The sequence below is a fragment of the Phalacrocorax carbo genome, chromosome 7 (genome assembly GCF_963921805.1).
Source record: "Phalacrocorax carbo chromosome 7, bPhaCar2.1, whole genome shotgun sequence".
Taxonomy (NCBI): domain Eukaryota; kingdom Metazoa; phylum Chordata; class Aves; order Suliformes; family Phalacrocoracidae; genus Phalacrocorax; species Phalacrocorax carbo.
Window position 1 is genome coordinate 47,162,990 of NC_087519.1, and position 25,798 is coordinate 47,188,787.

At 43.1% G+C, this 25,798-nt stretch overlaps 2 protein-coding genes across 3 annotated transcripts; one reads left to right on the forward strand and one right to left on the reverse strand.

Annotated features, from left to right (window-relative positions):
* The first annotated feature begins 584 nt into the window (after positions 1–584).
* Positions 585–25,325, forward strand: GFM1 (G elongation factor mitochondrial 1). Of its 2 annotated transcripts, none has more exons than XM_064457881.1 (18): positions 585–797; positions 1,838–1,990; positions 2,737–2,869; positions 3,088–3,292; positions 4,042–4,158; positions 4,739–4,889; positions 8,773–8,927; positions 9,901–9,985; positions 11,064–11,201; positions 11,899–12,000; positions 12,636–12,692; positions 13,099–13,236; positions 14,211–14,293; positions 21,145–21,307; positions 22,396–22,540; positions 23,032–23,192; positions 24,057–24,110; positions 24,891–25,325. In XM_064457881.1, exons 1-18 carry the CDS (start codon positions 732–734, stop codon positions 25,020–25,022), a joined length of 2,238 nt encoding a protein of 745 aa, XP_064313951.1. In that variant the 5' UTR covers positions 585–731; the 3' UTR covers positions 25,023–25,325. The 2 variants fall into 2 exon arrangements, with proteins under 2 accessions (XP_064313951.1, XP_064313952.1); XM_064457882.1 differs by having other exon boundaries at positions 700–797; positions 1,858–1,990.
* Positions 14,407–20,532, reverse strand: LXN (latexin). Its single transcript, XM_064457889.1, has 6 exons — positions 20,360–20,532; positions 19,344–19,406; positions 18,577–18,751; positions 18,013–18,149; positions 15,774–15,836; positions 14,407–14,634 (listed from the first exon to the last, which is right to left on the reverse strand). The coding sequence occupies exons 1-6, from the start codon at positions 20,486–20,488 to the stop codon at positions 14,539–14,541; spliced, it is 663 nt and encodes a 220-aa protein (XP_064313959.1). The 5' UTR covers positions 20,489–20,532; the 3' UTR covers positions 14,407–14,538.
* Positions 25,326–25,798: the final 473 nt, after the last annotated feature.

The window sequence follows — 25,798 nt, forward strand, 5'->3', positions numbered from 1 at the left end:
TATGTATGCTCTGAATTCTAAATGCAAGAATCTCTTTCAGCGTGGTGTTTACCTGGGCGAAGTCACGCAGAGTAATTGCATCAAATCTGTCAGGTGTAAGCTGGGCTATCTGTAATGCTGACTGAACTGAAACCTCCCTGTAACACAACATTCAGCATCCTCTGAGGGATCTTGAGGCTGTATTTCCCTTTTCCAGGCAGCACTGCCATACAGTTGTTCTTCCGACAAGGAGCCCAGCTCTTCAGTTGTCCCTAATAAGCAAATTTCACCTCAACGCCCCTGTGAGCGGTAACCCTGTACTTGGGGCCGGGCTCCGGCCCTGTCCCTTTTTTGTAAAATCAGCCAGCGTTGCTCTGCAGTAGGAGTATTGCTCGATGGCTGCAAGCGTTGTCATCCGTGAGCTTCATAAGTCGCTGTGTCAAGGTCACTAATTTAGATCCTAAACGGGACCGGTCCCAAACGACGCGCAGGCGCTGCGCCCGCAGGAGCCTCCCCCCTCGCCCCTTCCCGCCACCGCGGCCGGGTGCCGGCCTGTCTCTGAGGGCCCCGCCTCGGGGGGAGCCGAGGGCCCTGCCCGAAGGCGGCGGTTCCCGCCCGGCTCCCGGGGCCGCTGATGGCGGGGCACACCGTTGACCACGGGGAGGGCGGCCCGGCCCCGCTCCGCATGCGCGGCGCCCCGGAAGCAGCGGCGGCGGCCTGACCTCGGCGGGGGCGGCGGGAGGGAAGGAGCCATGCTGCGGGTGCTGCGGGCCGGCCTGCCCCGGGGGCGCCTGCAGCGGCAGCTCCGGCAGCGGCAGGTACCGGCCGCGGCCATTTCGGGGGGGGGGGGGGGGGGGGGAGCGGCGGCTGCCGCGGGGCGGGGCCGTGTCGGCCTCCCGCGTTACCGAGGGGGCGGTAGGGCCGGGCGGCCGATGGGGAGAAGGGGTGGTGGCGGGGAGAGGCAGAGCTCCGCTGGGGAGGGCCTGGGAGTGCTGGTGGGCAGCAAGCTGACCCTGAGCCAGCACCGTGCCCATGTGGCCAAGGCGGCCAGCGGTGTCCTGGGGTGCATTGAAAGGAGTGTGGGCAGCAGGGCGAGGGGGGTTCTCCTCCCCCTCTAATCCGCCCTGGTGAAGCCGCACCTGGAGTGCTGCGTCCAGTTCTGGGCTCCCCGGTTCAAGAAAGACAGGGAACTGATGGAGAGAGCCCAGCGGAGAGCTGCCAAGGTGATCAGGGGGCTGGAGCATCTCCCTTGTGAGGAAAGGCTGAGAGACCTGGGTTTGGTCAGCCTGGAGAAGAGAAGGCTGCGGGGGGACCTTGTCAATGCTTGTAAATATGTGAAGGGTGGGTGTCAAGAGGATGGAGCCAGACTCTTTTCAGTGGTGCACAACAGCGGGACAAGGGGCAATGGGCACAGGTTGGAACACGGGAAGTTCCACCTCAATATGAGGACAAACCCCTTCCCTGTGCGGGTGCCAGAGCAGGGGCACAGGCTGCCCAGAGAGGCTGTGGAGTCCCTTCCCTGGAGACATTCAAACCCTGTCTGGACATGGTCCTGTGCCCCCTGCTCTGGGTGTCCCTGCTCACGCAGGGGGTTGGATGGGATGATCTCCAGAGGTCCCTTCCAACCCCCACCATTCTGTGATTCTGTGAAAGCATCGCATCAGCTGCAGGGAATGTGCAGCAACTCCGTCAAATGAACAGGAGGCAAAGCGAGAAAGGCTGGGAACATAATGGCGGGATTTGAAGGGCGAGACTGGCAAAGCCAGACTTAGCAAGGAGGGGTTGCTTGGTTTCTTCAGGTGCTTTGAGTTGACCCTGCTGCTCCTAACTGAAACAGCGATCTTCCTTTGCCTTTCAGTTTCTCTTGAACTCTTGCAGACACTGTTCTTCAGGAGTCCTTCCCAATGAGAGGATCCGCAACATTGGGATCTCAGCCCACATCGACTCAGGGAAGACAACGTTAACAGAGCGAATCCTCTTCTATACAGGCAGGATAGCACAAATGCATGAGGTCAGTTTTCAGAGGACTCCAGAGCAGATCTGCGGTTTGTGGGCTGAGCGTGCTGGATGCCATTGCAACGCTGCTGTGACTTGTTCATTCGTGCAGTGTGGTGTGTGGGGTGAGGGAGCTATGCTTGTTAGGCCCAGTGAGGCTCTTCAGGGCAAGCTGGAAAGAGTCCTAAAAATCTCCCGGTTTCCCCAGTACCCCTTTAAAAATAAGTAGAGGGCGAGAGAATAGAAAGTAAGCCCTCCTTTACTGCATTGTTCTCCCTCTTTCAGAATACTTCAAATTTTATTTCAAGACTGACTTACTTTTTGGTTTTTTAAGCTACCCTAACCACCTCTGTGGTAAACATACAATGGAAGATATATATTTCTTTTGATACAGTCAAAAGTGACTGAGAGCAGCAGAGAACACAGGGATGTAATTTTTAACTTCAGGATTCTTATCTTGTTAAAATCACAGTGAAGCATAATTTCCTGCAGATTTCCGGTAACTATTTTCAGGAACGATCCTCAGGAGAGCCAAGTACATTCAAGTTGCAGATGAAGCTGCAAAAAAAAATCAAATTTGTTTGTAGTTCAAGAATTATAAATGATTCTGCCATGTCTGCTTTTCTTCACTGCATGAAAGATGATGCTCAGTATATAAAGCATCATGTCTGCACATGCAGAATTCTTAGTAAACTCCTTTGGACTGAATTTTTTCTTTTTGGTTTTTTTTTTTGGTTTTGTTTTTTGTTTTTTCCCCCTAAGGTGAGAGGTAAGGATGGAGTTGGAGCTATCATGGATTCAATGGAGCTAGAGCGACAGCGTGGAATCACAATTCAGTCTGCAGCAACATACACCATGTGGAAGGACACCAACATCAACATCATAGACACACCAGGTAATGACAGTTCTGAATGCATTAAGATTGCTGTTCCTTCATGCATACAAAGAGCATGTGCCACCTTTGTGTTCATTAGTCACTCAGGTTGAGCTAGTGTGACTCTATCTGTATAGCTGGAGACTGATTCTTTGGCTGCTGCTGTTTTCTGCATGTATGAGAAAACAATTTCTCATTACCTTTTATCGCCTCTGAATAATGGGTTTTTTGTTGTTCAGGACACGTGGACTTCACAATTGAAGTGGAGAGATCTTTGAGAGTTCTTGATGGAGCTGTTCTGGTTCTCTGTGCTGTTGGAGGAGTTCAGTGCCAGACCATAACTGTGAACAGACAAATGAAACGTTACAGCGTGCCATTTTTAACGTTCATCAATAAACTGGACAGACTGGGCTCTAGTCCAACCAGAGCAGTACAACAACTGAGGTATTTAAAATTTACAATTATTTGTGAAAGAATTCTGAACTATTCACATAGCAGGTTAATACTAAGAATATTGAAGAGTTCACTTGTGGGATCTGTAGCTGAAGTTTTGAGGATAATACCTGGCTTGAGGTTAAATCTTAATTTGACCTATAACAAGTCTTCATTTGCTTAAGAAAAACAAATGTTAGCGTCAGCCCAGGCTTGCAATGAATGAGTTGGGGTTTTGATATTTATGTTGTTAATGGAACTGTATTTGGAGCCACTTTGAAAACAGCCTTTTAATTTTTCCTAGATCTGGTGGCAAACACGCTGTAGCTTACAGCAGGGAGATCACATAGGGTTGGACAGTTTCTAGTTCAGGTACCAGAAGTCCTGCTTGCTCCTTACCTGCAGTCTTTCTGTGCCTAATTTGATCTATGAGATACATGCATTAATAGGCATTAAGGGAGAAGCAGCTCCCATAATCAAGTAATTAATCTGAAACCAGTTTGCGCTGCCTTCTTTCCCATGAAAGTTGCTCACTGTATCTGTTGGGATATAGAGGGCCGGCAGTCGCTCAGGTTAAAACGCAACGAGGTGTTTTGCATCAGTATCGGTAGATTTTTGGCATTGTCCAAAGAACAAAAGGCAGTGATTTCATAGGAGTGGGATGTTGTTCAAAGACCATCTGGAGCACATATATAGAAACTACTTTTTTTTTTTTTTTTTTTTTTTTTTTGGAACTAATTTATATTTGCTCACTTTTTCAGATCCAAGTTAAAACACAATGCAGCTTTTGTTCAGATTCCAATTGGGCTGGAGGGGAACTTTAAAGGAATTATAGATCTTATTGAAGAAAAAGCTATATATTTTGATGGTGAACTTGGGTAAGTTTTAAACTTGCATGTTTCTTAGTTGGAGCTAGTCTTTCTATGAGGAACTATTCATAGCTTCCCTTCAGATATGAAAAAGCCTGCTATTTGGACGTTAGGGATGTGGCTTGTGCTAGGGCTGATGTATCACTGTTGAGCTCTCCGAGTTGCAGCAGAATGATTCTGCGGGGTCAGCATTAGCGATGGGTAGCTGTGGCATGAATTGTTTGCTAACTGCAGTAGTGTGAAGCGGTGGTAGCCGCGCTTGCCACCCTGAGAAACTGGAGACTTGCTTCATAACGGGAACTGATAGTGCATGTTTGGCACAAGCTTACTGGGATGAAGATAAGATGTGGGTGAGGTTGCTGAACAGGTTATTCTGCATCCTTGCAAACTCATACCATGAGTGGGAAGAAATGTCCTGCTAAGGTATCAGAGATAACATGTTGATATTCTTACGTGATTTTTTTTTTTTCAATATCCATGTCAACGGTGAATTTTTCTTGGTCGGGCTGGTCATCACAATGATCGGTGATTGAAAGGTTGATTCATGTGGTATTCCTTTAGAGTGGTTATGTTATTTATATGTGTGTAGCCAGATTCTTCGGTATGATGAAATTCCAGCTGAGTTTAGAGCTGAGGCTGCAGAGAGACGACGGGAGTTGATCGAATGTGTTGCTAACTCTGATGATCAACTTGGGGAGCTGTTTTTGGAAGAAAAGGTTCCTACAGCTGCCGAGTTAAAGGTAACTTCATTGTGGTTCTTCTTCCTGTAGCACTGTTATCTTGTTCTTTTATGTCCCTGTCCCCTCTCCCCGCCTTCATCCCCGAATAAAAATTTCCTGAAGTCCTGAAGAAATCTTGTTTGCTTAAATTCTCTGGTACAAGTGTCACCTCCCACAGGTGGACTCCCACTCCAGTCCCCGTTGAGAGCCCACTCCAAGTTTGTTTTTTGATTTGCATTGGAAAGTCTGAGCTTGCACGTGCCCTTTAGGGACCAGCAAATGTCTCAAAGGTACATCTAGTCGTTTTTGTCATTCTGTTGCTGCCATGTTACAGCTTGATGGCTGTGACTTGCTTCATGTCCTGCAGTAAGTCAGTTGCTGAGATGCTGTAAGTTGTCTTTGTGCCTAGGAAATCCTGCCTTGTTTTGTATTTGCACTGATTACATCTGAAGTGGAAAGAGCAGTACACTAGAAGGGAACTGGAATGACTTGACTTGGAGACTCCAGGGGAAAAGAATCCAGGTCAAAATACAGTTTTCAAAAAAAAAATTGCATTTCTTGAAAGAGGGGAAAAAAATTGATACATGATCTATTTTATTAAGCACTTCAGATAGCAAATGGCAAACATGCCAACATAGAAAGGTGCTCACAGAAGAAATCAGATGGCTGTAGACTGAAAACTATTTGTTGTCGTGACAGTTTGGTATCAGTGTTTCTTCAAGCACGTCTGCATAACAAAAGGTGGTAGGGAGGCCTGGGGAGATCAGCTGCAGTTGTACGGTCTTTATGCAAGTCCTGCCACTGTTCACACCAGGATGAGATCTGCTTGTGTGGTTCCGGGGAGGCTGGACGGCAGACTGATGTGTATTCCTTCTTTTAGACTGTTTTATGTCAGACTTGGCAATCTACATGTACCATAGTGAATTGTTATTTGGCATGGCAGCCCCTTCTTTAAGATTTGTAGTTGACTAATGATGCCTCTTGAGTTACTGTGGTATTAGCTTTAGTCAGGACAGGTGCAAAGGCTTGGCTATCCTGGCATGAGGATGAGAGAGCCTGCGCCGCACGTGGACCTGCTTCTGCTGTGCCGTGAGCGTAAAGGTAACGTGAGGACACTTGCCCTTAGAGAAGTGCTGAGCTGGTGTGCATGTACTGCACAGCCCCACGGGGTAGTTGTGTAACTCAAGACACCAACGTGTAGCTGTTGACACACAGCAGTCTGCTGGGCTTTGTGCCTTGACAGGCGGTCGTGTAAGGGAACCACGCTGAGGGATTTATGGTTTGCAGGCCTGATCTCAACATGGTTGGTTTTTGCTCTTAATGCACGCTCCGTGCAAGGATTTGTGTGATGCATCTTGCTGTTTGCCACGACCTCTTGCTGATGTTGGAAGTTAACTTGACCAGTTATCTTCTAGTGCCTGCTGTTAATAGCTATTAATTAGTCAGACATTGAAACTCCTACAGGAAACCAGTTGCTTAATGTGTTCAAACACAAAAGTGAGGTCTGAAAAGCGTGTTGCAGTGGGAGAAGCCTTGCAGACAGACTGCTTTTTCTAAGAGAGCTGCTCTTGCAGCTAGAACAGCTTGTCTTTGAGTGGTGGTGTTGCACCAGGAGCCTCCCTGGGGCCTGAAGCCTGCCTGACATGGCACTTGCTACCTCCTTTTGCTTTTCTTTGCCTGCAGCTGGGTGTTTCAGTTGGTAGCTGAAGAAGACAAGCGGAATTGAGATGTAAATGTTAACAGCAGGAGCTGTTTCTCTGAGTGGAGCCCGCTAGACCAGCTAGCGTGCTTTCCTGGAAGTTGCCCACTCTTGGGATACGGAGGACTGGCAGTCCTTGAAAGCTGATGTATGTTGCAAGTCCCCTTAAGGATGATTTATTTGAATCTTTTTGACTCCTAAATTTTGATTGCTTTTAACTTTGCTATAGACCTTGGGTTTGGAGTTGATTTTTTTTTTAAATTGCTTTGGCTGTTTGGGTGGTTTACTGGTGATGAAGACTGTGCAGGAATCTGTATATCCCAACTTGGTTTGAGACAAAAGCACAAACTTTTTTTTTTGAAGGTACCAAGCAGATGGATCTCTTATTGATAACCAGGCATTTAGTTATTCCAGTAATAAAATACTATTTTATGAAGCCTGAGCTATTCCTGTTACAAAGCAGCACTTCTCGCTTTGATAAAGGAAGAAATGTAATCACAATTTTAGAGACCTGTAAGGATCTGTCCCTCACCTGGCAGAGGGAGTGGTGCCAATATGAATACACTGTGTTGCTGTAAGAGGTGAGAGATTTTTAGCAGGAAGCTTTTTTTGATAGCTCCTGCTGGGAGGGAAATCTGTTACCAAGACAAATTTGTCTATTCAGCATGCCTCTGCTTCCCACTTCTGAAAGCCAATTAATTACACCTCTAATGGTTATAGTATTGCAGATGCAGGTTAATTTGTACTAATATGTCCCTGAAGATGGATTTTCTTTCAGTGGCCAGCAGCCAAGTTTCCACTGAAAATATCTTTTTGTGGAAATGATGCTAAGTATCACTCCTGGATGCCACAGTCATAGCATACGATGTTTGCTGCAGATCAGCTGCTTAAACATCACCTAATCTGCTGCTGTCGATAACGCTGTACTCGAGGAACTGATGTGCACCAGATGCTCAGTGACAATAATCTTTTTGGGAAAATAAAATTACCTTATTCCCCCAGATAATTGTTAATGAGGATAAATCGCAGTCGTGTTGCTTCATTTGAAAATGTGGCCAAATGAAAACACCGGGCATCAGCCAGTTGTATTTCCAGTGCTCTGGTATATAAGAACAGGCATGGGCTAGATGAACAGAAATGCTGATGTAGGATTTTTATCTTGTATTGTATTTGTGAAGTCATTACATCAACAAATTTAAGGAACCGCTGTTCTGTCTGTTAATTATGAAGATAGCTTAACCGTCTGTACTCCAAATAACTCCCAGATTAGATGATGTGGTTAACTATCACGGCTATCAAGGAGAATTCAATTCTTTCAGCACATCAAAGATGACAGGAGCTGTTTTCGGTTGGAGCAAGGGCCTCAGTAAGAGTAGGGAGATGGCATCCTCTAGTGGCAGGGAGAGGTGAGACCCAGGTGGCGATGGTGGCTTCAGTAATTAATTGCAGGGTGGGGAGGGGGCAAATAACTTATTTCAGTCCACCTGGAAGATGGCTGTGATCGCTGTTATGGAAGCTGTTGGTGCTCAGTTATGCTTTGCAACATCGTGTGATGCTTGGGTGAAAGGTACTGAAGAAGCGTGAGATTACCATGCAGTTAGTTTGTCTTGCTTAGATGGCTAGGACGTCCTGGAAGGATTCCCGAGACAGTTGGTGCAACTGTCTGTAGGTGAATGTGAATAGCTTCTTCTATGGTGCTTTTACAACATTCTTCATCAAAAAGTTATGATTCATTGAGCATGACACTTACCCAAATATCTCTTCCCTAACTAACTTCCTCTTTCAAAAGAATTTTTCCGTAGTCCAGAGATATTGAAGCATCTCATCTTACTTTCACAAATCTAAGTGTGTTTTGTTTCCCAACATAACTAAATAGGGGGTATAAAGAATCCTGACTTTACCAGCAGAGAATCAAGAAACTTTTAATGAGTATTTTGGGGTTATTATATTTATCTTAGGCATTTTCATTTTTAAGTTGAATTTAAGATGAGGGAAAAAAAATTTCTCACTTCTGTAGAATTCTGGTGAGCAAGTGTTAAGGGAGGCTCTTGTGTAGGGGGTTGTACAGGAGACTCTGCAGGAGCGGCTACTTCAGGAGTAGAGATGACCACCAAAACGAGAGAGAGAATCTAGACTGCTGCTTGGTTGCTACTGCTTCAGACTCCTGAAGTTGTTGCAGGAGAGTAATGCACTGATACTTTTCAGCTTGCAATCAGAAGAGCAACACTGAAGAAGTCCTTTACCCCAGTACTTGTGGGAAGTGCTTTAAAGAACAAAGGAGTACAGCCGTTGCTGGATGCTGTCCTGGAATACCTCCCCAATCCCTCGGAGGTTGAGAACTATGGTATTCTTAATAAGGGGTAAGTATATTCAAGAGCATAAGAAATGGTGTTGGAATCAGGTTTCAAAGCAGTGTAATATGTAGCAGGAAACATTACTCACAAAATACAGGATCATTCACCATTTATATTAAATAATGCCACCATAATTTTGCACAACTTCCAAAACTAAGAAAGCCGATCTCCCATTTTAGGTTAATGTTTATACTGGTATTTTTAACACATATCAAATATTAAATTTGAAAAATTATTATCTGATGAGATAGTTCTCTAGAAGTTAATGGCAATCCTTAAAACCATGCCTGCAGTAGAGGAGAGAGTGCATCTGAGATGCATAAACAACATTTTATTCTTTGGATGTGTTTGTTGAAGTAGATGTGCCTTTACGATTAAGAAGCATGAAACACAATATTAGAGTCAGTAAATAGCCCTTAACATTCCAGTCATGGCTTAGGGGTGGCTGTCACGTTGCCTTGACATGCTTCAATTGTTCAGACGATATAATCACAGCTAAACAGAAGTGATGCTAACAAATAGGGTATGACTTTTTCTCCAAGGGGTTACCTGGTGCTGTGACTCCTCGCTGCTGCTGTGCCTCTTGCTGCCCCTAACACCTGCCTACTAAGATAGACTAAAACTTCTCACGTGGCTCATGAGCACTGTCAGAAGAGTTACTGCAAAGTCTCTTTCTTCACTCTGAAACTGGACTTGCTCATGAGTTGTGTCTGACAGTATGATTAATTGCTTTCATGGCAAAATAGTTGCATTATATGAAGGACTAGTGATACTTGTCACAGTTTCAACCTACTTTCTGGGATCTGCTGCAGTTTTCTCTGAGATACTGCCTGAGCTACATATGTGAGCATCTTTAAGTCTCTACTATAAACCAGTGAAACTGAAGGCCTGTGGGACTTTCTAAGGTTGGGCTTGTGTTTAGAGGAGGCTGCCATGTTTGCTTCATAACATAGACTCCCTTTCCACCCCTGTTTTTAAGGGATTCTGAAGGTAAAACCAAGTTCCTACTGAACTCTGCTCGAGACAATTCCCAGCCTTTTATAGGCCTTGCTTTTAAACTGGAGGTAAGTTGTTAATGTTTTCCTTCCTCATGCAGCAAAACCAGTAGAGAGGCAGGGCATTTCCTGCAAGAATTGTTGGTGTACGCAAGTCCTACTTGCGCTGAGCTATTGGCGGCTTGTCATTGATGCCTGGGAAATGCCTGTTGTTTGGGGGAAAAAGCACACATTTAAAGCTTTGTGTTTTCAGCATATCTATTTGTGCATGTGACGGCTTTTTTTACTTGGTCACTGTGTATATGGCAAAGCTAAACTGGAAATTTCTGGAGAACGGATGCCTGGAACATTACCTAGCTGACTTTATTCAATTGCTCGCAAGTTTCCCATGCTACCAGTATCTGACCTCTGCAGAGGGACTTCAAAGTTGTACTCACATTGTGTTAACCCTGAAGGAGGAAGGAAGGTATCCAGCTTCATTGTGATTTGAGGAGAAAACAGAGTGAGCCCAAACAGATGGTACTACCAAAAATTATGTGGAACAAATTTTAAAATAAATTTGTTTAAATTCAATTTAAATTTAACTGCTTTAAAAAAAACTAGTTTCAACCATACAATCCACAAATGTATGAAACATCGCCAAACTTGGAAATTTTAAAGTAGGTTACGTACCTCAGATTATTAATTATTTTCTTAATTTAAACCAGGGGGGGTTTGTTAGCTTATTTGAAATACTTTCAGAGAAAAATCCTGCTTTTGTTTGAAGTGGAAAACAGTGGAACATGAGAGGGTTGGAGAGGAAAAGTACTCAGTTTTAACCAAACAAGGTGTTTGCTACCTAAAGAGCAGCAGTTCAGATTTTCATATGGAAAGTGGCCCAATTGCTAGTTAACGTATGCCTCTGATGGGAAGGTTTAGGACTAGTAAAATTGGTGAAATAAAGAAAATTGCCAGAAAATGGCCAAGTTCCATTCCAGAGCCAAGTGAAGGCTGAGACTACGTTAAAAAAAAAAGCTCTGTTTACATGTCTAATGCATAAATTCAAAACAGCAACATTTGGATCAGTTGGTGCAGATCATGCTTTGAATAATAGTGTTCTTGACTCCCAGAATGATTATATCTGATTTTTACTGAATTTTGATTCCAGGCTGGCCGTTTTGGGCAGTTAACCTATATTCGAGTTTATCAGGGGATGCTGAAGAAATCTGATTATATCTATAACACCAGGACTGGGAAGAAAGTGCGTGTACAAAGACTTGTCCGTATGCATTCAGACAACATGGAGGTGAGCGTGAGAGGGACCATCCACACGGATTGCCTTTTGAACCACTCTTACCAAACAAGCTTCTCACTTTTCAGCTACCTCTGAATAATGCAATAAGTCAAATTTCTGCATTTGTTGTTAATTCATACTTGCCTGTAGCACTTATCAGAGCTCTACAAACTACTGCAGTGATCTCTGTGTGTTGTTTCCACTGAAGTGGAAGAATCTTTGCCCAAGAAGCATTATAAAATGGCTGTGAGGTGATAGCTAAAGAAAGCTATATATGTGGTATTATCCCTGTATTCCATGCTTCTGGGAGAGGGGAAATAGGATTGGCAAAATATGCAAAAATTTTTCTTCCATGTGATGACTGAATACAATTCTTAAACTAAAAATTGATTCTTAAACTGCTGCAAATACTACCCGCTCCTGTTTAAGATTCCTGAACTCTATAGCTGGTTCAGGAGTGCCTGAAACATAGTGTGTTGCTTGCTTTACCTCCTTAAACTAGAATAAGTCAGCATCCAAGCTGATGTCTCCTTTCTGTGCTTTGAATAAAGAGATAGAAGATTTACAGAGCATTTTATCAAAGCTGGAATTTTCAAAGGAGCTTAAATTGAAGCTTTTAAACGCAGTATTTATGTGTCTTCTTAAAAGCACATGTAGTTTGTAATATATCTTTCAGTGTTATCTAAATAGTAAACTTTTCTTTCTTAAGGATGTAAATGAAGTTTATGCAGGAGACATATGTGCATTGTTTGGAATTGATTGTGCTAATGGGGATACGTTCACTGATAAAACTAGTACTGACATTTCTATGGTGAGTACACCTTTTCATCTGTATGCCTTATGCATTGGTATTTACCAGGACTTTGTTGTAAAAGTCTGTAAACATTTGTTCAATTTAAATATTTTTTTTGAGGTATATACAACTGCAAATATTTTTTTGTGATTATTTGTTATATCTCAAGGAGCCTGAATATATAGAAGTACGGTATGTGCAAGAGAGACACACACCTGTTTACTACGCTTGACATCAAATATATTTCTTCAGTGTTAGCAAACTGTTCCGGGCTGTTAGGAGTGGGTGTCGTTACCCCAAAACAATAAGCTATGTATTTGTTTATGTATTTAAATACATCAGTTTTATTTATATATATATATTTACGAAATCTGATAGGAGCAGTGTCTTCTAACTAGTGTGAAATCTAAACAGAGATCAACTTGCATCTAGGAACCTGTGTTGGGAATGCTGTGGTATGGCATGTGTTACGTTATAGCCTTGTAGTAATCCTCAGGAGAGCTACGTAATTCTGTTACGCCATGACATTAGGTAGGAGCTAGATAAGTAAGTTTGTAACCCAGAGTTCTTGTGACCAAACTGTTCTGGAGAGATAACATCACCAGGTGCAGTGTAAATTGATTGTACAATCTCTTCCTTGGTGGCCATTGCAGGAATCGATTCACATCCCTGATCCTGTCATTTCAGTAGCTATGAAGCCTTCCAACAAGGTAGGAACCCTGTGAATCAACCTTTTTCTGACAGAGTTACTTTCCTTTGCAGCTTTTATAATTTCTTGCAGGTTAGTAGTTAAATACGGAACCACAGAGTAAAATGAGCAGTGTCTTAAAATGTTCTATCTGAAGTACTTAAGAAGATACTTTTCAGGTAACTCAGCATGTGCCTGTGTTAGCTGGTATCACTTAGCCATAAAGATGCATGGCTCTGACCTGGGTAAATGCAGACTTGAAGTAACTGGAGGGATAAATACAGTTAAAAATGGATACCTGTGTTTCAGAAAATAACCTCGTGAGAGTAGAAGTGCTAAGCCGTTGATAGGAAAATTCGAGGCCTTTTTGTTGTGTGACTTCTGGATGTTTAGTTTATGTTTTCTTGTGTGTGTAATTGTTTTTTCAGAATGACTTTGATAAATTTTCAAAAGGCCTGAACCGCTTTACAAGGGAAGATCCCACTTTTAGAATCCATTTTGATGATGAGAGCAAAGAGACCATTGTTTCTGGAATGGGGGAACTGCACTTGGAAATCTATGCCCAGGTAATTTGGAAAGCAGACTCCATGAACTCTGCTTTTGGCTGTTTTCCCAACCAAGAATTCTCCTTTGCTGGCTGAGACAAAAATCTGTCTGCAGATGGGCTAATGGAGGCAAGCCTTTACACCCAGTTTTGTAGTTGGGTGCCTAAGCGCACATCGAGTTTACAAGAAGTTTGGAGGGGTACAACTCCACTTCTTTAGTGTCAATCAGGGTTATCATGTGACAACTGTTTTGAGATCTTCCTAGCAGAAAGCACTGTGGCATGAATGTGAACAATGCTAGCTGCTCAGGGAAGAGCTTAACTTCTTAGTCCGCCTTTGAAGATTCTTTCTCTCCAGTGGTTCTGTTTTGAAGGCTTGTAATCTATTTAAATTAAACTTCTGCCTGGAATATTTTTACTTTTAGGTTCAAATCCGTAAAAAATGTTGTATTAAGCACTGCGCTTTGCTTTTAGCGGCTTTTGCTTTTTGCTTATACTGAACTTTACCATTAGCCATTTCCTACAGGAGAGAGAAATATTCTGTGTTTTTAGATGTATCATTCCATAATAAGAGATGATGCAGCCAGGAGGGAATAATTACTTAGTGATGCATTTGTTTCTTTCAAGTTGATGTCTATACTTTAGTCTAGCACAATAGATGTATCTGAAATGTTGACAGAATGAAGAAAAGATGGCTTTTTTCTTGAAAAACTTAAACTTGAGTAAAATAATTAATGCTGTTCCCTTTTCCTGCTTCTAAAGCTATAGGCCCTAAACAAGGTAGACTGCAGAACCACAGTGAATAATTAGTAACATTTTAAAAAAACAAAACAAAAAAACCCCCAAGACCCCAAAAATGAATCCAACCCCAAAACAAAAAACTGGTTAACCCTGATTAAGCTTCTCATTTCAGAAAGATCTGTAAATAAAATAATTTCCAATCTGTTGTTCCAGTGGAACAACTCTGTATTTCATTCTGGATTTTTTTTCCTGCAGCGAATGGAAAGGGAATATGGTTGCCCTTGCACCATGGGAAAGCCAAAAGTTGCCTTTAGGGAGAACATCTCCGCACCTGTGCCGTAAGTACTTGTTCTGGCAACAGAGGCTTTTTACATTTATTTTGATGCAGAATTTGATTATGTAGCTGGCAAAGTGCCTTTTGGATTATCAGATCAAAGCAAAATGTACAGGAAAAGTTTAATTGATGAAGGACTTTTTTTCTTCATACCTTTATTGCATATCCATTCTCATCAACTTATCTGCCCTCCCTTCAAATGCTTATTGTAGCATTTGAGCTTCTTCCGTTGCAGTATCAGGTGGTCCGTTACTCAGCTGCATGTTTTGGCTGACAGCTGTCCTGCGTGACTTGAACACCATGCTGTGGGTGCCAGAGAACTGTCATTTGCCAGGGAATGATCTCCTGTGGGTAGAAAATAAAACTGTAGAAGTTGAGAAGGTATTTTCTTTGAACAGTACCGAACGTGAAGCGACTGCTGTGATACAGCCATACTTGGCGGACTATAAGTAGGTTGATCAAGCACCAGTAACAGTGCAGGGTAAGCACTATAGCACACAGTCCTGCTGAGCTGTCCAAATACCTGAAGTTCTCCTGCAAGCTTTTTTCAGCCTGTGTTGTGCTCCATGCTGCTGCATGGAGCTTTCATCTAGGCAAGTTTTTCAGCTCAAGCATGTCTGTGTTCAATTACCCCTCTTACTGTTAGTGTTATTGATATTTTGGGACACCTGCCCTTCACCAAACAGAGTACAATGAAGAACGTATGCTTTGTCTTGCAATTAGTTAGCTACTACTTTTCATTAATTTTTCTTCATAGAAACTTAGGAACTAAAACCGCTATAGATGTCCCAACTTAACTGAGAGTGCAGTGGGGCAGGGAGCAGTGGAGCTAGAAGTGGGAGTAAGATCTCTGATTGTTGTCAGCAGGGTGATTTATTACAGGAGGTTGCACAACTGAGAACTTCTCTTTCAAATTTTCTGCATTTTTCTTATGAAAACACTTGCTCAGGTCGCAAAATTGTGATGGAGGATAGCACACAATGTAAATACTGTTCTGGGAGCCAAAGCTTCTGCTGCTTTCTTGTGTGAGCTGCTAGGGTAGACGATGCCTCTGTGTACTGGTCCACCACTGCTGTCCTCTAGTGTAGAAGTGCTCTGCAGCTCCAGCTGGAATGCAGTTAAGCAGTCCAGGATGCTGGCAGCTGCTTCTTCCCTTTATCCCTGGCCAGTTCGGCAATAGTATCTCCTAAGAGGAGAGAGCTGTGAATGACCAGTAAGTTGAACCTCTGTTGTTCCCAAGAAGGGCCCAGAAATAGCTGAAAATTATTGTCTGCTGACACAAGTTAGATAGCTGTTGTCTGCTGCTTGCATAGGGGCAGGAGCCAATAACGTTGAGACAGATTGTTGCCCTAACCTCATCCTGTTTGCTAACTGACCTGCAGGCATCAGCTCTGTGAACGCCTCACCATCTGCATGTCTGAGTTGGAGGTTACACAGTTGGCAGTCTTAAAACAAAAAAAGGCTTTTTAGAAATAAGACTCTACCTGGGACACCATTTCGTGAAGTAGAATCATGTAGTCAAATTCAAGATATTCGTCGCTTCTTTTCTGGAAAGAAGATGAAAAGGGCTGAATTTGGGGCTTCCCCCCACCTTAAAAGAAGTGAATCAGTTCTCTTTGGTTATCATAAAAATTCTCATTTATTTCAGATGAAACTGGCAGTTTATGTTAACAGCTAAAGCAGATGGAGTGTAGTCACTATAACAAAACAAAAAGATACTGTTTTGTACTTCTGTGATGTCCAAAATTGCATTTGAGAGATTGAATGTGAAACTTAAAACTCTGCCAAGTTCTCCCTTAACAAAGCTAGGTATATCTCAGCATCAGGAACTCATTTGGGAAGGGAACACCTGATTCTACAAGGTGTCAATTTAACCCAAATAATCCTAAATAAAGCAGTTGATAGGATAAGTCTTGGAATGCATTCCAGAGGTCTTATAGCGGATAATGAGTTCTCAGTGATTGTGTGAGCAACAGAATACCCAGTGGCCTTTAGATTCTTTACATATCTATTCTTGAGGGAAAAGGAACAAAATTATGAAAGGGAGATGACAGCTGGTTTAGTTTAATAGTCTTCTGTCTGCCTTATCCTTAAATTCATCTGGTTTGTTAAAGATTTCAAAATCTCGCTTCTGCACATCCCTGCAGCATCTGTGAACTGCTTTCGGATAGCCATCAGAGGGAGCAAAACTGTAACAAATCGTGCTCCCAGAATGGGTTTCTGGCTTTCCTTCATACCTGGAACTTCGTCTGGCTGGTCTGAGTGGCCAAACATTTGGGCTCTGAAAGTCTCTTCTGAAGACTCGTGATATATTTGGTTTTCTAAATACTAAGTCCTGCTTCTTTGTTCTAGCTTGCAAGCTAAATTTCCTTGAATTTAAAGTTGACCATCCCTTTAGGAGTTATTCTTAACTCATGGGATATTTTCTCCAAATAGAACAGTTCTCTGTGAGAGAACTGGGAGAATCTATAGAATTCTATTTAATTTAAAAACAAAACCAAAAACTTTGCTCTGATAATAACTTTTCTGAAAGCAAGTTGCTTTATCAGTTAAGCCTATTCCAGGTAGGAAGTCTGCAAGGTCTGTTGATGGTGATGGCTAACGACTCAATTAATTTGAATAGCTATAGTGAGATTTGCCAGTTGTATTTATTTCTTAGCTTAGGGCAGATCCAGATCTGCTCAAGATAAACACAACACTTGTAACTGCTCGGAAATAAGTGAAAATAGACAATATTTTGTTCTGAAGTACTCTTTTCCCTTTCTGCTTTGTGACACATCTCCCTGAATTCAGTTTTATTACCATAAACGTAATTGATGTTCATCATGCTAATATAAGTGTAAAAGCATGGCTCCAATTGACTGATTTTTTTCAGATCCGGTAGAAAGCTATCACTGAAGTAAGTGTTACTGTTAACTGGGTCATTGAAAAAAAAATCTAGAGAGCACTTCTGCAATATGAATGTCTCAACTAAAAATTGATTTTAGGGTTTCTTCTTCCCCCCCCCCCCCCAAAAAAAAAAAAAATTAAGTTCAGGAAAAACAAGGTAGAAAAGCTAGTACTGAGAGTGGAATTAAAACAATATTTTCTTTCTTGATTAGCATTTTGAGGTGACCTAGCAAAATGGATAGTTTGCAGTACTGCAAACAAAAGCAATGTAGACTGCGTTTTACTGAATTTGAGGTTTAACTCATTGCCATTTGGCTAGACATGGCTATCGCAGAGGTGCCGAGCAGTATTATTGTGACTGATTGCTAGATCATGGTGTAGATCAAGAGATAAAGGACAATATTCCAATGTCTGCTATGCAGATGCAATACTGTCAGCTGGGCTTACACTACAGATGAAAGGGAGGAAAGTAATATAAAACTATAATCAGCGTGATTACCTCCAAGTGGAAGAGTCAATTTTCATAACTAAATAAGCGTAGAATACTACTCTTGCCAAGAAGACACAGTTTCTATAGGCAAAATTTATGAAGCGGAGTAGTGATCTAAAATAAACACTCAGGCCATCAGTGAAAGCCATCATGATTTCCTAGAGAAAAGGGGCAGGTGGAACAAAAAGCAAACAAACACTGACTTAAAAATGAACCGGACCAAGAAGTTCAGACACAATTGAGGCTTCTTGCATAAGAACTTAGCTTCAGCTGTAGTCCGGTACGTGCACAACTGCTTAGCTCCTAAATACTGTTGTTATTGCAGGACATTGATGGCAACTTACCACTTGCTTCACATGTTTAATTTGGGCAAGCTGGAACTTAGTGTTTTCAGTTGAGTTCTGCCATATCACGTAGCCAGAGGCGGCCCACGCTAGCAGGCGGATGGGCTCCATTTCTGGGGACACGTTGCCGTGGCTGTCTGCCAAACAAAATCAATAATGCACATTAAGGAAGATTCATGAAATTGCAGCCACGAACAGAGCCTACCACCTAATAGTAGGGTTTGGTGCTAAAGTCACTCACTTAACATTCCTTGCTGTGTCAGAGACCCTCCATATAATCTTGGGATAACAGCTACATCACCACTGTCTCTGTTTTCACCCCACTTCTTCCTCTTAACACATATTCTATAAGGTCTTCAAGGCTGGGGTTGCTCTAAAGTAAGAGCAGACCCTAGTACTACAGTCAGGGTGTCTGACGTGTTGTGCCAAGGACAGCCACAAACAGTGAGCAGGACGCTGGTAAAGGAAGAGGTAATGGTAGCAGGTGGTTTTCAAGAACAATCACATGGAAATCACATATCAGTTCTGGATTTCAGAAGTGATGAATAGATTTAGTAGTTGTACCTGGTATGTTCTCTGCCACAAGCTCTTTTTCCAGGCTCTTGATTCGATTGTAGAATATGTTATCTGCTTCATCTGTGTTCTTAAGTTCTCCTTCAATTGTGAATTGCACATCTGGAGCAATGTTTTTGTTGTCCAGATGGTAAAGAACCTCAGCAGTGCAGTTAAAAGTACTATCCTGTTACAGAGTTAATTATATGTATTAATATTTGATGAAATGCTTGTATAATATTGGTAATTTGCGCTTCTAAAAAGTTTTTTTTCCTTTGTTTAGTTGCTGTTTTCTCTGAGTCTGGCCAGTAGGGATTTGTGGTTATTTAAGACAAGGTTAAATTCAGAGTATTTCTGTGACCGTGTTGTAAGGGTGGTTTTGTTTCTGCAGTGATAGAAAGGGCAATGTTTGTGGTGCAGAATGTCAGTTGTGCTTTTCAGTTGGAGTAATGGGTTCAAATAACTTCAGTTTGAATTTGAATGACACTGAAATGTCATAGTCATCCCTCAAGGATTTTCCTGTGTCATAGTGATGGGCACCAGGTATTTGTGGCTTTTATGGTGTAGAAAATGGGGGTTCCCTTTTGGTAAAGTTAAGCCCCTCTTTTCTTTTTTTTTCCCCCCCCTGGTTTGTGGTGTACAAGACTCAATACTCAAGTTTTATTAACTGGTGTGTCGGCTGGCCTCAGCTAGGACCATCAGCATAAAGCTTTTTATTACACATCAGTAGTGCCAACTTCTGCTCACAGAATGTATTAATTAAATAAATCTGAACTCACTGTGTCAAGGAGGTCTTCTAACACCAGTTCCAGATGGTACTTACGCCCAACACCATCGATGTCCTAAATAAGAAAAACATTAAGAACATTTATTTTATAAATTGTTGACTGACTTTGCAGTGTGGAAAAGATTCTGGTTATTGTGAAACGCTGCAGTAGGGCCCATACAGAGCTAGGATGTTCTCTTATTTCTTCCTGCCGTGTTAAGATCGCTCATTTAATACACACTTGGTGTAGCATCTGATGAGTGCCCCCTCGTCCGTTCCTAGCCTTGCAGGCTACTTAAGTGCTGTATTTGGGCTCCCCATATGACTCTGCCCAATAACGTGCTGCTTGGTTAAATACTGAGGTAAGAGTCCTAATTGGATTCCTTATATTAAGTTCATTTTGCATTATGAATTGTATCAGGTCGTATATTTTTGGATATCTACAATAATGACTTAAGCAAGCAGGTTAGTTTTGCTGTAACGCCTGTTGTAGCAGGTTCACCAGCAAATCCCAAACAGGTCAGTGGCGAGGTCTGTCCTGGTAGTCACAGAAAGAGCATCCCCCTCCTAAGCGAGTTTGCCTGGGGGGTTCAGTAGGCGCCGATGCCTTGATTTAATACGGGGGGTCTGGCGCAGGGCACAGTTCCTGCAGCAGCGTTGTCCAAACGAGCGAGAACGCAAAGCGTATTTCGCAGTGTAGGCGGTGCGGATCTGCCCTACTGTTAATGAACAACCCGAGGGCGACTGCCATAAACGGGGCTCCTTCCTACACCCGTCCCAAGACCTGCAACGCTGCAAAGAGCGTTGCGTGGGCCAGCAGAGCCGGTTTTTCAGCCGCAAGATCAGACGCCGCGGCAAAGAGACGGAACAGCTAGAAGACCCTGCTGCGGGATGTGCCGCCGCAGGCTCTTCGAGGCAGCCTTGCCCTCATCATTCCCTGCCCGTTTGACCCTCCAAGGAGGGAAGCGAAGCTGCGGGCTGCCGTTCGGGACGCGGACAACCAGCGAAGGGGCCTGGCCGCTGCCTCACCTGCCCGCTGGCGTGGCGGACGGCCCGCAGCCCCAGCCCGCGCCCGGGGCTCCCCTGCCGGTAACAGGCGTAGCTGACGGCCAGCGCTGCCGCCCGGGTGATGCGGTGGTGGCTCGGTGGCAGCTCCATGGCGGCGGGAACCGCTTCCTTGTCCCGCAGGAAGCGACCGGGGCGGAGCGGGGCTGGCCTCCCCCCCCGCCCCGTCCCGCCCAGAGCTGCTCGGCCGAGGCCGCTGCGGGGAGCCTGCGGGGGGGACGGGCTGCAGGGAGACCTCAGATCCTTCCAGTTTCCCTTAAAAAGTATTTAACAGTTCATATCTGCAAGTTTTTCCCCTGATTATCCCCTTCTTCAGTGTCTGCACTTAACATCAAAGCGCTCTCTGGGCGGAAACTGTAGGTATGTGCAGAAACAACAAAAAAACGCCTTTGTTATTCAGTCAACCAAAAGCACAAGGCTAAAGGTAAGCAGGCTTTATCAGCATTGCTTACCGCACAGAGAAGAATCTTGGTTTTGTAGGTTGGTTTTTTTTTTTTTTTTGACAGATTAAACTCCTCGCAGTCACTCGGCTTCCTGCTTGTGAGGTGAATGGTGCTCCCTCCCTGGGCATTAAATATTCTCGGCTGTTGTTTCAGCCGCTGTTCTGGCATTTAACCATTTTGGTTACACATAAGCAAATGGAATAAAGCCAAATACAGGATGGGAACTTTTCCCTTAGAAAACTGTGGTTAGAGCATGGTTTGTGTAATGAGTAACGTGGTATTCGGGGGGGATTTGTTTGTTCTTAGGTTTGAATATACTCACAAGAAACAGACGGGTGGAGCAGGCCAGTATGGCAAAGTTATAGGCGTTCTTGAGCCCCTGGATCCGGAGGACTACACAAAATTAGAGTTTGAAGACAGAACAGTTGGCACAAATATTCCAAAACAATTCGTGCCCGCTGTTGAAAAGGTACAAAGCATTTTATGTGTGTGTATGATACAAGAAATGCTGATTCTTCTTGTTTTCCTGCTATACCATCCATGTACTGTGGCTGCCTTGCCCCAGGCAAGGAGGCTTTTCCCATTACTTCAGTGGAAGCAGAATCAAATTTGTGTGGCTTTGCTTAATATCTTGCATTCCTAGGTTTTCCACTTAATTTAGAAGCTGCTGTTTGTTTTCTTTGGTAGTGTGTGCTTGCTCTATTCCCATAGCAGGGCTGCAGTGCAAAAGGTAGGCTTCCCTTCCTTACAGTTAAACAAGCCTCCTTCTGTGGAATCTACTTTTTAACGGCCCTCTTCTGCTTTTGGCTGTGGCCACACGATTCTCATCCCTAACCTCGAAATGTGTAACTTCTTTTGTGACTTCTCGGAGGCCAGTTATGTAGGAAACTGTAATTAAACTAGATTTCCTGCATGAGTTACCAAGCGTGCTTTCTTTTTAATCTCTTCTGTAGGATTTCTCTGTGTCTCTGTAACTGTATAATGCATCATGTAGTACTTTAAGTAGTACCTACCATGATCTTTGAATTCCTATAATAACAGATCAACCTAAAATCATTCCTTCATTATTCCAGGATGCAACGCTTAAAAGATTTTTGCCAAATCCTGGAAAAAGCATGCAGTCTTTAAAGTCTTGCTCTTCAGTCAAGCGGTTAGAGTAGCTCTTTCCACATAGAGCATTCTTTCAGTTTTTGATCATACAGTCCCTTAACAAAGCAAAATCGTGAGTTACATTCCTTTTTCTTGTCCTTAGATTGTTACATGATTTCTGTTTTGAAAAAATACCAGTAGCAAACTAAGGTGCCAAAGAATGACAGTACAACTTTGCAAGCCCTTGGGAATGAAAAGTTTTCCCCACTGTTATTTTCTTCTTTTCGAGCAAGAAGGTCCATTGGGATAGATACAGGATTGTTGTTAAAAATTGTCACAGGGTTTGAGGTTTTTTGGTGGTGTTTTCATTTGTAAGTTTAATGTCTTTTATAGGCTGATGTTAATGCTACTGTCTTTTAAGCTTCATTTTGCTCTACAAACTGCTAACTTCTAGATGTTATTTGGCAGGGATTCCGAGAAGCATGTGAGAAAGGTCTGGTGTCAGGGCACAGGATATCTGGAGTCCGGTTTGTCCTGGATGATGGTGCACATCACATGGTGGACTCCAACGAAATCTCTTTCATCAGAGCAGGAGAAGGAGCCCTTAAGCAAGGTATAAAGCTAGTCATTTGAACGTGTAGTCCTGCTGGCTTTTTTATTGTTGGAGCTACTTAATCGCCCCCTTGCTGTAGGTTTGTTTGTTGCCTTGTGTATCCGTACATACGTTTAAAGTTTGGCCAGAATAGAATAGTAAAGCAGAATATATGCAAGAGCTTATAGAAATTTTGAGGGAGGCACAATAATTCCTTTAGCTGTATGAAGGAAATCTTGTTTTCCTAGTGTAAACAAACAGCAATGGCTTCATCCTTCCACAGGTATGAAAAGAACATTCTGTCAAACTGTGTGCCTCCCAGCGTTATGGTCGTGGGAATAAAAGGCAGGAGAGCTGGAATTCCACATAACTGATTGTTGCTTTTCCCTAGTGATGTAAGAAACACTCAGGATTAATCATAAAATGCTTCTTTGCTGTGTGTAGGGGTATCTTGAATTATACCAGGCTTGTTCTTCAATCTTTGATTATTTAATTAAATTTTTTTTCTCCAGCTATGGAAAATGCCACTGTGCGTATACTTGAACCCATTATGGCAGTGGAGGTGATGGCGCCCACTGAATTCCAAGGAGTCGTGATAGCTGGAATTAATCGCCGTCACGGAGTGATCACAGGACAAGACGGCATAGAGGGTTACTTCACTCTCTATGCAGAGGTTTGTGCGGTTCACTGATTCCTGACCTTTTTTCCTGCCTTGCCTTTTGACTCCATTACTGTTTTACTTATTGACTACTGTGCATTAACTTGTAGCCAGGTTTTTCAGTGGATAAGCATAACATTAATTTTCACCTTGTGGCAGTGTGTTGTGCAGTATGAGTGAACTTATTCTAAATCTGCCTTGCTCCGGAGAAGGGGTCTTACTAACCTAAAATCACACGGTGGCAGAGAAAGGAACAGAACTCTGCTTTCTCGAGGTGGGCTGGCCGTGCTACCTCAGAGTCAAACCAGCCGTGCAGCAATGCAGGCGCACAGGGCTCCGGGGGAAGATCTTGTCAGCTCTCTTCCTTCAGCTGTTACCTGCATTGACTGTAATAAATGACTTGTCTTCAGTGTTCCTTCTTTTATGTCCCTTCTGAAAACGTATTTGTTCTCATGTTAGGTCATATAGAAGCATCCGTCTAACGGTGGTGGTAGGGTAAATCATCTCAGCAAAGCCGTAGCTAGTGGCAAACCCCCCTGCTGTGTCACTTGGCTTCATAAATTGTGTTTAGAGCTGCAGTCTTGAGATATTTCAAACGCTATGATCTCTGCCTGGCAACACAGATTACTGAATTCGGGGTATGCCGGTATCTGGTGCATTCAGACTCTGAGATTTTGGGGTTTTCCTGCTGAAAACACGTTGTGAATATAAAATAGCTGAAATAAGAGGTACTTTACAAAAATAGGTAATTAGGTCGGTACTGTTTACAAAGAGCACCAGATTTTACTGACTATATCATAATAGAGATCAATTGTATGATAACCCAAAGTTGATGGAAAAATGTCTTGTTTTTACAAGAATAGCATGCTTGAATTTTAGGTACCACTGAATGACATGTTTGGATATGCCACCGAGCTGAGGTCTTGCACAGAGGTAAGTATTCTCGGTACTTTTTTCTAGAACTTGTTTATTTCTGTAAATCAAGCGTGCTGATTTGCATCAGCGTATACGTAGCATATGTCGCAGTAAAAGCAATAAAAATCAAAACAGATGCAGAATAGGAAAATAACCTTAGAGTTTTTACTGTTACTTTAACGGCTTTTTAATTAACATAGCTGTCATTAGCTGTTGCCATTTCTGGCCAAAAAATTATTTCATACTTTGAGGTGGGAAGAGATTCAAAGTCAGAAGTGATACAAAATGATAGGTGTCAGTAAAGGTATTAAATTCACAGGCTGGAAAAGTTGAGGGGTGCTGCTTAAGTTGCGAATGTCTGTAAGTAGAAGAGATTTTTGACAGCAGTGCTCACGTTATTAAGATGGCCTTTTTTAATAATATGTTTGTGCCTGTACTTACACACACAAACTCACCTGAATCAAATGCATTCCATGAGCGATATGTAAGATTTGCTATTCCATGCGTGGTGACGCGCGAGTGCCCGCGTTGCTGTTAACACCGTGATTGTTCCCAGTGTTTAAGCAGAACGTCACGCTCCTGAGACGGGAGCCACGGGCAATCTTGTGTCAAAGAAACAACGTTCAGACACTGTTTGTGTGTCTGCACCTCACATCTGCGCGGCTCAGTACGTGGTGTTGGTACACTTAATTGCAAATGATTATTGCGTGTTATTTCACAGATTAGGGTGTGGCGTTCTGCTAAATAGGATTATTCATTTAGCATCCTCGCTTTGACTATTCTTCTCCAACTCTACAGGGAAAGGGTGAATATACAATGGAATACTGCAGGTACCAACCATGTTTGCCCAGCACTCAAGAAGAAATAATTAACAAATACCTCGAAGCGACAGGGCGACTTCCTGCAAAAAAGGGCAAAGCCAAGAGCTGACTTCTTTTCCTCCTGAGTACATTGAACGGTTTTTCACAATCTTCTCTAAAAATTCGGTTGCCCAAGCGACAGAAGCAGTCAAGGCCAGCTGATAAGTGCAGGCTGCAGTGGGACTTGGGCTCATAATTTCATCATAATAGCTTTCCTCTGTGGTGTTCTCAGAAGCCACCGGGAGATTACAACAGAATTGTCCACGTGTAAATGCTCCTCAATAACAAAATACATAAATGTTACAACACTGATAATAATTTGTCTTGAAATTTGTCTTAATTCATCTGTATTAAAAAAAAATTATTTTTTTTACTTTTGTCATTAGGCTAGTTACTGTTTCTTTGTTTTGGAAGTTTAAAAATGTTAGTTCAGGAGACTAAACCTAACGTGAACCGCTGGACAGGCACGAGGTGAATCGGCGGCCAGTACTGAGCAGTTTTCACGTACGTTCCCCAAGCGCAGATCCTTCAGCTCCTGCGCTTACCGCACGCAGGCCAGAGATGGAGTGCCAGGTGTCCCTCCCCATCCTTCAGGAACAACGCTAGGAGCCTCCAAAGGCCTAACGACCCGGGCAAGCCACCTGTCAGCGGAGCTTGCTTATCACCACATCTGCTTATCGCTGATGGCCCAGGGCATTTGAAATGAGTTGGTAATAATAAATGCAGAAGTTAACTCTTTCCAAAACTGTGAACGACATCTATTTTAGGGGCTTGCTTTCTTGCCTCCTTGTTGGAAACCGAAGACTCCTTTTCCCAGACTCTTACAAGCACAAGGGCGCATTGCTG

Bases quoted from the DNA above. Each gene is read 5' to 3' on its own strand.
- LXN (XM_064457889.1), bottom strand. From the start codon at position 20,488: ATGGAGCTGCCACCGAGCCACCACCGCATCACCCGGGCGGCAGCGCTG. The intron at 18,752-19,343 runs GTGAGTTCAGAT...ACTCTGTAACAG, and splicing joins TAGAAGACCTCCTTGACACA to GATAGTACTTTTAACTGCAC. The intron at 15,837-18,012 runs GTAAGTTGCCAT...TCTTCTTTCCAG, and splicing joins TTAAACATGTGAAGCAAGTG to AAAAGAAGCGACGAATATCT.
- GFM1 (XM_064457881.1), top strand. From the start codon at position 732: ATGCTGCGGGTGCTGCGGGCCGGCCTGCCCCGGGGGCGCCTGCAGCGG. The intron at 1,991-2,736 runs GTCAGTTTTCAG...TTTCCCCCTAAG, and splicing joins GGATAGCACAAATGCATGAG to GTGAGAGGTAAGGATGGAGT. The intron at 23,193-24,056 runs GTTTGTGCGGTT...CTTGAATTTTAG, and splicing joins ACTTCACTCTCTATGCAGAG to GTACCACTGAATGACATGTT.